This window comes from Trachymyrmex septentrionalis, unplaced genomic scaffold, assembly GCF_001594115.1.
Source record: "Trachymyrmex septentrionalis isolate Tsep2-gDNA-1 unplaced genomic scaffold, Tsep1.0 scaffold52, whole genome shotgun sequence".
Lineage (NCBI taxonomy): Eukaryota > Metazoa > Arthropoda > Insecta > Hymenoptera > Formicidae > Trachymyrmex > Trachymyrmex septentrionalis.
In genome coordinates, this window is record NW_017305694.1 from 1,535,228 (window position 1) to 1,546,193 (window position 10,966).

At 28.4% G+C, this 10,966-nt stretch overlaps 1 protein-coding gene across 3 annotated transcripts in view; it reads left to right on the forward strand.

Moving 5' to 3' along the window:
* Positions 1-9,233, forward strand: part of LOC108751829 (glucose-6-phosphate 1-dehydrogenase) — a 14,725-nt gene extending 5,492 nt beyond the window's left edge. For 2 of the 3 annotated variants that reach the window (XM_018492259.1, XM_018492257.1), the window contains 6 exons: positions 6,150-6,274; positions 7,177-7,541; positions 7,841-8,439; positions 8,509-8,714; positions 8,810-8,970; positions 9,036-9,233. In XM_018492259.1, the coding sequence (XP_018347761.1) occupies positions 6,150-6,274; positions 7,177-7,541; positions 7,841-8,439; positions 8,509-8,714; positions 8,810-8,970; positions 9,036-9,126 (1,547 nt within the window). In that variant the 3' untranslated portion in view covers positions 9,127-9,233. Of the gene's footprint in view, positions 1-3,133; positions 3,273-6,149; positions 6,275-7,176; positions 7,542-7,840; positions 8,440-8,508; positions 8,715-8,809; positions 8,971-9,035 lie in introns of those variants that run through there. The other variant, XM_018492256.1, reaches the window with a different exon arrangement.
* The last annotated feature ends 1,733 nt before the right edge of the window (positions 9,234-10,966 follow it).

Sequence of the window (10,966 nt, forward strand, 5' to 3'; positions counted from 1 at the left end):
AAGAAGATGATACATACAAGAAGATTATTTATGATACTATTATTATTGCTTTGTCGATTAAATTAACGTAATTTTTTAGATATTTTTGAAAAAATTCTTATCTTAATTAAAAGAAAACTATCATATTTTGAGACTTTAAAAGTGATATTGAAAAAATAGAGAATATAGTAAAAGTAAAATAACCTAAATTTCTTATACTATATACTGAAACGAAACTAGCATCTCGAAATCGGAGAACAGCTTGGCTACTCTAGATTTTGACATAACTTTATTTGCAGTGTTTCGCAGTCACGAGTTAATTTAATTCATTCCGAACTGCCTTGAAAAGTAGGTCCGCGTCATTCGCCCGAGGCACATGTAAAGAAATATATTGCATAAACGCAATTATGTTTCTACATCCTTCATCATTTATAAACTTTATAATTATGATGATTTTACATTTTCTTTCGTAAGAATGTATTATTAGAATCAGTGAGTCGGAATGCGATTATTTTAGAAATTCATAATATTATTTTAATTAATTTTGAAAGTAATAAATAAGCATAAAATTTTAAATAAACTTTTTCATAAACATAATAAACGATTATAAATTTTTTTGTCGATTATCTTACGAAGCGATTATTTTGTAAATATTGTTATTCCTATTATTACTGAATTTCTTCTTACATTTTTGGAATACAGTGATAGATAAAAAATGAATAGATAAATGAAATCCAAATTGTATTACAGATAAAAGGAAATAGACATGTCTTGCTAAATTTAAAGTCATTCTTTAGTCTTACTACGTCATGATTGCTATATTTTATGTGCATCTCAAGTGAGTCAACAAGGAATTTAAATTTCAAAATTCTCTCACGGTCCGACATCGTACTACCAACCTTCGCACGTAATGTCAAAGTTTCAACAGAACGCATTATTAAAATAATCTAAAGTGTAATATTAAATTCGATAATCTTAATCTTCAGAAAACATTTATATTGGAAAAGATTAAAGAATCATGTGGCAATTTTTTATTTTATCAATTGTGTATAAAAGTAGAAATGTACCTTCTTGACGATTGATAAATCTCATTACATATCACCGATAAAATGATAATAAATGATTAAGTGCTGTTGCGAAAAGATGGCTTGATTGAGACAATCTTGTTTTACTAGTCGGCAGAAATGCATCTCTTCCGAATAAACTGGATAACGAAATTATTAACTTAAACAAAAAAAAAAAGGTAACATAAATATTAGAAGTAATGAAATAAAACAAAACAATCGGATTCAAAATAATCTTGCAATCATTTTTAAATTCGACAGTTAAGTATCGTAAACATCGATCAAATCATTGCGCATTATAGAGATCTTCAACCTCTAATTGATGGAAAATCAAGTAGATAGATTGCATGTAATGAAACCGATTGCTTTCATTGAAATCAATTGGAAGTCGTCTATAAAAATAGAAGCACGAGGAAACATATTACATCGCTATTCAAGAATATACTGTGTACTCATCGGCACTCTCTATTGCCTAGTAGTTCATTGATTTACCAGTCATCGTTATCATGAGACTTATAACACAATACGAGTATCTTTGCATGCATAATTTGTGCGTGTTGTCCACTGTTTTTACTTGTGCATAATAACAACCGAATTTCTCTAAATTTTATAATTTGATAATAATAAATAAATTATTATTGTTATTTTAATATTTTGTGAATATTTTCCTATTTCTTCTAAGGTCTTTCGTGAAATAATACGTATCTTTAACATATCTTTTTCTTTCATAATTTTTAAGAGACTGAGTCTTACTTTTTGCATTATTCTGTTCCTATAGTTGTCTAAAATCTTTGGGGTGGAATTTAATTCTAAAGAGTGACAATCGAACCAGTATTGAAAGAAGAGTGGCTCAATCGTTAATTTTTTAGAGTGAGAGTTTACTCTTTAGAATTAGATTCTACTTCGAAGATTTTGCTTTTTGCATCATTGTACGTCATCTTGAACGTCACATTTCCACGTAAATTATAATATATTATGTATATAATAATAACTATAGTAAAAACACAATAATGTACAATATATGTAACTATAGGTCTGTTATTTTTACCCGAACTTCTTGCACGACTCATCTTCTCTCATGTTGAAGAAAAAAGAAAAGAAAAATGAATCGTACAAAAAGTTTAGCTAAAAAGAACAGGCCTTATAATAATACGTAATATCCCGGTGATACTCGAGATCGGATTAGTTCGCAGACAGATGCCTCGTTGATTTTAATCGCGTTGGTGCTTCTAACGGTCGCTGGAATTTCTCTGTTGTGGAAATAGTGTTTGTATGAATTGCAAGAGATTTAGCTAAGTTTAGCAACGTATATTGCATACATTGTGATGTATAAGAATGGAACTGAGTCATGAAAATCATTATGCAATACGCCATATTCTCCAAATATACATTACACATGCATTGCACTTGTGTAAATAGAATCTACACGCGATTTTTAATTGTAAATAAAATATTCAAATAACAGCAAATTCTCACGCAGGAGAATGTACGATTATGTAATCAGATTCACTGATAAAGAAAACTTTATTACTTGTGTTTATGATACTTATTCTATAGCATAATGATCCACGACTATCAAAATTTGATAAATACTTATTTTTATATTCAATAGATTGCCGAAGAATGTGCTGAAAAATTAAAGTAGAAAAAATTATATTATTTGTTAATAAGCATATTTTATAATAATTTCAAAATGGCGTTTGTAATCATTTAGATATAAGAATATCTACTTAGATAAAAATCCTTACTACGTATCAATGATTAAATTATCTTCAACATACAGATTCATATTTAAAATCATTATGTTTATGTTTGCTATGTCATTTTAATTGGTTGTTATTATAGCTAAATACTTAACACAAGCTAAATAGTTGATTTTGAAAATTCCATATAATTTTCTACCTGCACTCTCAATTAAATATATTCTTGAAATAATGAAGGAATTGAATTTTTTTATGGAAAATGATTAGATGATCGATTTATCTATCTTCGAGGCACTCCATAATTGCCTCGTAAGCATTTACGTTTGCCTGATTGCACGTGGTACGCACATGCAAGGCAAATCCAACGCTCAGTAGAGGTTTCGCTGGTGAAGCGGCAAGACTGTCGAAAGAGATCGGCAAGAAACCTGCTGGCACTCATAGTCAGTGACTTTTTTCGTGTCAGTTCCTGTGCGACTTGTTTGTAAAACTATGAATTCTGTGATGAAAACCATGAATACTTTATCGAGTAAGTTAAAAAAAAAGTTTTTATATAACTTCAGCGGATTCATAGATCGCTATTATTTATTTCGTGTAAATTCAAACTAAACTATATATACGTGTCGTATTTCTATCCGAAAAAGTGATGACTTCAAAATACTACGCGGTTAATTACTAATCGTATATTTTGATCAATGATATATCCAGAATATCTTAATAAATCATTGTTAGCAAAATTTATTATTTTTCTAAATATACAGAAAGCTAATAATTTAAAATATTTGTAAACTTATAATTAAAAAATAATAATTAAATGATAATTATCTCTTTTTATCATATTTTAAGTAATAATGACATAAATAATATTATGTATTCCGTTACAGATGTGTGTGATTATAAGTGTGAAAAATACATAAAATGTGTGATCTCTAAACTTTTGTATGCATCAAACATGCTAAATAGCATAATAGAATATTTTTTAAAATATAATATAGAAAAATTAATTCACTTTTCTAAAAACAAATGCGTTGATGTAAAAGATGACTGTATTAAAAAATAAAAATGATTGTTTTATTTTAAACTTTTTTCATATATTTGGATTTAAAATTTTTGAACTTTATATTTGTACATCTTTCTCTCTCGTGTTTTTAGTTTCTGTCGTTTCCTTTTTTGTTTTTACATATCAAGTCTTATTTAAATTTTAAATAATCGTTTTAATAGTAAAAAATTGTGCATAGATGTTGTAACACACATGATAACCTTTTCCAAAAATTAATTGGAAAACTTATTTTTATTCTTATATTTAAATAAGTTGTTTTAGTGTCTGTAAAATCTTGTAGTTACCTTTGAACGATGTCAAATTGTACAAAAGAATTCATAACTAATTATGTACATGTAAAACGATTTTTTCACGAGCATAAGGCATAATGATATATTCAAATTTTAAAATGTAAACACAAGAATGTAAAGACAGGATTTCTCTCTTTGAAGCTTTTGTAGGATACATTGGATATATAATATTACCGTGTGTGTTGTGCAGGAAATTTTATCATGATTGTGCAAAATATAAAATTTATCTGATTTATAAAAAATTCAGTTGTTGATATTTTATATGAAAGAAAAACCACAGTTTCTTTACACTCCGAAAGTTGAAGATTTTCTACATTTCTATATTAAACGTGAATATTTCTATATAATTAAGGGTTAGAAAAGTTATTTTATATGTTACTTTACAAGTTATTTTATAAGTAACTTGTAAAGTAACTTATAATTATTATTTTTTCAACCCTGTTAGTTTATTGTCCCAAGATGTCTCTGTATAATTTCAAGGAGGTTATAAATCATCATTATTTATTTTGTTTACCGGATAAGTTATTATATAAAATTTTTGTAAAATATTATTAATAAATTATCAAAAATTCTAATGACATTGATTTATACTATATGTGATTATTGCGATCATTAACGATCAAGGAATTTCAAATGAGAATACAACAAAGATAGTATTTCAATTACGTTGAACTTGGTGAATATTTTTAACGTTAGGTAATATTAAAGTAATAACATGATTTTACTTCGAAGTTTTTAATTACTTTTATTGCATTATAATTACATAAACTGTTGTCTTTTATATTAGAGAGTTAATATTATAAAATAAATTTTATTTCTAAAATAATTGATTATATAATTATAAGAATTATGTTCTATTTTTTGTAAATATAGAGATAGATATAGTCTTACAAATACAGAGATAGATATATGCTTACAAATATTTAAATAATTACATGTGATGTTGTTTTAACATAAAATTTGATTTTGCAAATAGAAAGACGTAAAAAGCATCATACATTTGCAAATTTTAAAAGTAACTTTTTTTATTTTAATAATGGATTCATCAAGTATGTTGCATTATATTAATCTTTTCAAACTTTGTGTATTTGTAAATTGTAAATTCAGAAAAATAAATTCAAAAAAAGTGACTTGTCAATAATTATAACTTATTCATATGTAAAAACGTGTAACAAATTTATTATATGTGATTAAAAAAGAAAAATACTGATTACTGAAAAAGTGATATACAATGAAACTTTTGGATAATTCATTTAGATAGGCATTTAGAATATTGATAAAATGCATTATAAATATTGCAAAATAATACAGAGAGGTATTGAAATCTTGTAAAAGAATTCCTTAAGAATTCCCGGATTTTTTCAACATTTTTGTTCAAAATTGCAGGTAAAATTGAAGAACTTTTTAATACAGTTTTGAAATAAATTAGAGTGCAAGTAACGCAAAAATAAATTATATATTGAAAATTAGTAGAAGACAACGATTCTACGAGACTATATTCATCGTTTTTCACAATCGAAGTCGCGAAACTCTTAGGGGGTTGCACAACACAATCAAAGGAATGCTAGGGAATAGGGAACAGAGAATTATAAGAATTTTTTTCTATCTAGAAACTATATATTGCGGGATATATTCAGTTTCTGATAGATTAAAATTCTTATTTTCTATTCTCTGTTCCTTTGATTATCCGCAGCCCCTTAGATAGTGATAGGGAAGGCTCACTGTATGAAATAATTTTATTGAATATTGTCTTTTATGATCATCTTGATTTTTTTAGAAACTCATAAAACACTCGAGTATTAATATGAATATATGTGTATGCCGTACTTATTGTCAACATTTTGCATTATAAAAAAATGATTAAAAAAAAATGTTTTCAGAAAGAAACAAAGTTTAAATTAAGAGCAAAATTCCAAAAATTTCCCTGACATCCATAAAATCCCATATTCCTTATATATTTCAAGGGTAAAAAAGAAATGAAAATTCTAAATAGTAAATTCCTGTTAAATTAAATAAAACTATAATGTCACTCAATGGAGACTAATGTCAACCGTAGGAGCGTCAACGGAGGAGAGCCTGCAGTATATCAGGCAATCCCTGAAATCAGAAGAAATGGATCATCTGGAAGGAACTCATTTTGATAGGCTCATTCCGCACGTGTTTGTTACCTTTGGAGCGTCTGTGAGTTTATACTTTTGAAAGAAAATATAAAATATAATAAATTAAAGTTATAAACTAATTGCAACTAAATCTATGTTCCACTTGATGCTTGCAAAGCTTTTGGAATCATTTCATCCTTATTATTTATTCATTTGGGAATAATAAATTCAAATATCTCAATTTATATATAACACAACAGTTTAATTTATTAGGGCCTAAGCATAAAGATGGTCGTAATTGAGTCATGAAATGTAAATCGTAGTTGTATTTGTAAGTTGATCAAACGTGCGTTGATGACCTACGACTACAACTCACGTTTTATGATTCAGTTACGCTATCTTTGCGATGAGTCTTTATTCATCGAAGATATATCATTTTTTTTGTGAGTTAAATTTATTGACTGATAATGAGTTCACTCGTGTTTAAACCTAGTTAAAAATTAAATTATCATGCAAAGGTGTTAGAGTTTAAATTGATAAAGTTTTCATTATGGGATTTATATTTATCCTCACTTGTTATTGTTTTTTCTGATCTCTCTCTTTTGTGCATTATAAATGAAATTTTATCCCCATTGAATTTCCTAAAATATAAATATAAAAAATAGTCAATTAAAGGCGTTAGTTTTTGCATAAAACGCTCAATCAACAATCAATAAAGTATTAATTTTTGTGCATTATTCAGTATTGTAAAAGTAGTTTTTAACAATTTCTCAATAATTATGTTTGCTTTAGTTAGGAACATAATTGCTGTATCAGAATTTTCAATTATATCAAATCGAAATTTTCTTTTTTCGGATATTAAAATTCAATTGTAATTTTTCGGAGATTAACTGTGTAATAATTAATGAGCATACATTAATTTTTGTTTAGCAAATTTTATTTTCAATTTTTAATTTAAATATTACATTTGTTGATGATGAAAAGGGTGATCTTGCCAAGAAGAAAATTTATCCGACTCTTTGGTGGCTCTTCAGAGACAATCTTTTGCCGAAACCAACCACTTTCGTCGGCTACGCTAGAAGTAAATTGACAATACAACAATTACGTGAGAAATGTCATCCATACATGAAAGTGAAGTCAAACGAGGAGGAGAAGTATGAAGAATTTTGGAAGTTAAATCATTACATCGCTGGTTCTTACGATCAAAAGAAAGACTTTGAACAACTGAATCGTAAATTAGAAAATTTTGAGGAAGGGAACACTGCGCACAGGCTATTTTATTTGGCGTTACCACCGAACGTGTACGAAAGCGTTACGACACGCATTCGACTTACCTGTATGGGAGATAAGTAAGCACGAATTTTAAATATATAATTTCACGAAATAAATTTTCTATTTAAAACAAGATAATTAATAAGCAAGCAATAAGAATCAAAAAGAGAAAAGATAAATTAAAATTATATTTCCAAAGTTCCAAATTATTTCATTGATAAATATATGGAATGTACATACCTAATAATGTATATTTAGTAGAATAATCTAAAACAGAAAAAGATTTAAATTATTCTACTAAAAATATGTTATTAGATATAAATATAATTAGGTATAAATTATATATAGTATGTATATAAAATATATCAAATTTCAGAGGATGGACGAGAATTATAATCGAGAAACCATTCGGTCGTGATGCCGCCTCGTCGCAGAAACTCTCCGATCACTTGGCGACGCTATTCAGCGAGGATCAAATCTACCGTATCGATCACTATCTCGGCAAAGAGATGGTGCAGAATCTGATGACCTTAAGATTTGGAAACAGAGTGTTCAACCCAACATGGAACCGAGACAATGTAGCCTCGGTGCAAATCACATTCAAAGAACCATTCGGCACTCAGGGTCGAGGCGGCTATTTCGACGAGTTTGGCATCATCAGAGATGTGATGCAGAACCACCTGGTGCAAATTTTGTCCTTGGTAGCCATGGAAAAACCTGCGTCTTGCCATCCGGATGATATCAGAGACGAGAAGGTGAAGGTTCTCAGATGTATCAAAAACGTGCAGCTTGATCAGGTAGTTCTCGGTCAATACGTCGGAGATACAGATGCTGAGGATCCGGAGGCACGTTTGGGCTACTTGGATGATACCACAGTACCAGTCGGTTCAAACACGCCGACATTCGCGTTCGCAGTACTAAAGATAAACAATGAGAGGTGGGACGGCGTACCGTTCATCCTGAGATGTGGAAAAGGTAAGAAGATTGAAGAAAGTTAATTTCTCGACAAATAAAGCCTCTTTCTTTAATCATGTTATGTCGTAGCGCTAAACGAAAGGAAAGCAGAAGTAAGAGTACAGTACCAAGATGTACCGGGTGATATTTTTGATGGAAAGGCAAAGAGAAATGAATTAGTGATAAGAGTGCAACCAGGCGAAGCGTTGTACATTAAAATGATGACAAAATCACCTGGCATAACGTTCGACATGGAAGAAACTGAATTGGATTTCACTTATGGTAGTAGATACAAAGTAAGTGACTTTAGTGATAGAAGAATTTGTTAAATTAAAATCGAAATATGTAAGTATATTATGCTCTCATTGCACATGTTATTTCATCTCTCCAGGGCCTTAAATTACCGGATGCCTATGAGAGATTAATTTTAGATGTCTTTTGCGGTTCGCAAATGCATTTCGTGCGAAACGACGAGTTGCACGAAGCATGGCGGATATTCACGCCGCTGCTTCATCAAATCGAAAAAGAAAAAATTCTACCAGTTCCATATAAGTATGTAGCGCGAAGTGTAAATATTTTTAATACGTACAAAATATATTATTTGTGAAAAATTTTAGGTATGGCTCCCGAGGACCGAAAGAAGCCGATGAAATGGCGAAGAAACATAACTTCGCGTATTATGGTTCATATAAATGGGTGAAACCGTGAATCAATGTCGGTGATGAAATTTATCACGCAAAGTACAAATTCGAAGATGTCTAGAAAGTTTTAAAATAATATTATCACTGACTGTCACATTCCAAAAATTTTGATAAACCGTTATACAATATATGTAATATTTTTATACAATTTTATATGTAATATTTATATGTATAGATTTGTATGTATCATTTCTTTCCGTTTTATTGAAAATGTCTATATATTTGATTTTATATGTACGACAATACAAGGTTTGTTCTGGTGTCGCTGAGCTTTCTATATTAATACTTAGTATACATTGAAGTAAGCGGTATTTAATAAAGCAATAACGTTCATTCTCTGTAATCTTTAGATGATCTTTGTATTCTCTGTATCTTTATATCAGATCTTCAAATTTGCAAGACCTGACAATAAGCGGAAATGCGGATTTGGAAATTTGTAATACTATTAAAATTAAAGCAGTAATATTCTAACTTTATAAAAATGTGTTTACAAAATAATATACGTGCGCGCGTATAAATATATATACACAAACATATATTGTATATATATATATACACTTCCGGTTTCATTAATTTGAATATTACTGTTTTAGTTTTTATTAGACTATGTATATTATAAAGTATATATATAATAAAATTAATATTGTAATTATCAAGTAACATTTTCTGTATAATTTTATATTGATATATTTTTTAAATTATCCTAAAAGCTGGATGCAAGTTCAGTTTTGGAATTTATTACAGCTTGAAAAGTCATTTGAAGTTATATGTATAAAAGTTATATGTTATTGTCCTAAGATTTTTATTTTATTTAGTTACAAATTTATCATATTAAATTATGTACTATTATCATCATTTTTTAGTCAAAATTAATTACAATGATTAAATTTCATTTTTCATTCTCGTGAATAAAACGAAATTTTTTCTTTATTTGAGGAATCAAATTATATTAAATTATAAGTCAATTTAATTGTATGACGTTTAAAACTGTTTAACTATTATATTGGATATTCGCATTTTTTATATTCCATCCTGCACTCTTACACAATCAAATTCTGCACTGAACTTGTCGATGCAAGAGCAAATTCAGCCACAAAGAACGAACCTATTACAGAACATTGTTCCATCTAATATTAAGGCTATCTCAAGATCAAGCTTGCGAGGGAATGTGAATCAGTCTTCCTATTTAGATCAGTTTTATTAAATCTTGACAATCGAAACATATGTATGATACCAATCCTGGCATTCTGTACAAGTGTATTTGATAACATAAATTATACAGCACTAGAGATCTGTGTGAGATTATTCAAATGTGTAACTTACGTTAAATAAATAAGAGAAAGTTGACTTACTGCATGTGTATATATCTATATTGTGAAAAACTTTATTCTAAATGTACCAGGTAAGCGGTAGCCGATCATCTTGCATTAAGATACAACACTAAATTTTGCAACTCAACTTAATTCTGCTATTCAACTCCCTCTTAAGATCAGCTATACATGGATATATATATATAGATACAAATTAATATCATGATTAATGATGAACTAAAGATGTATACATATCCATATACAAATATATATATATATATGTATGTATTGGTTCGATTAAGTGGTCAGCAGACGATAACATATAGCACATGAACGACTTTGAGCGGTTTGTTTGCGAACTCGTTATTTATAGCACTCTCTCATGTATGGTTGATGTTGTTATTGCTTTCTCTTTTTTCACTTAAGTACATATATAACACATTAATCTTATTCATTATTTACAATGCAAAAGACATAGGTGTTCTGCGAGAATAAAATAAATTATTACGCAATGTATATATATATATATATATATAT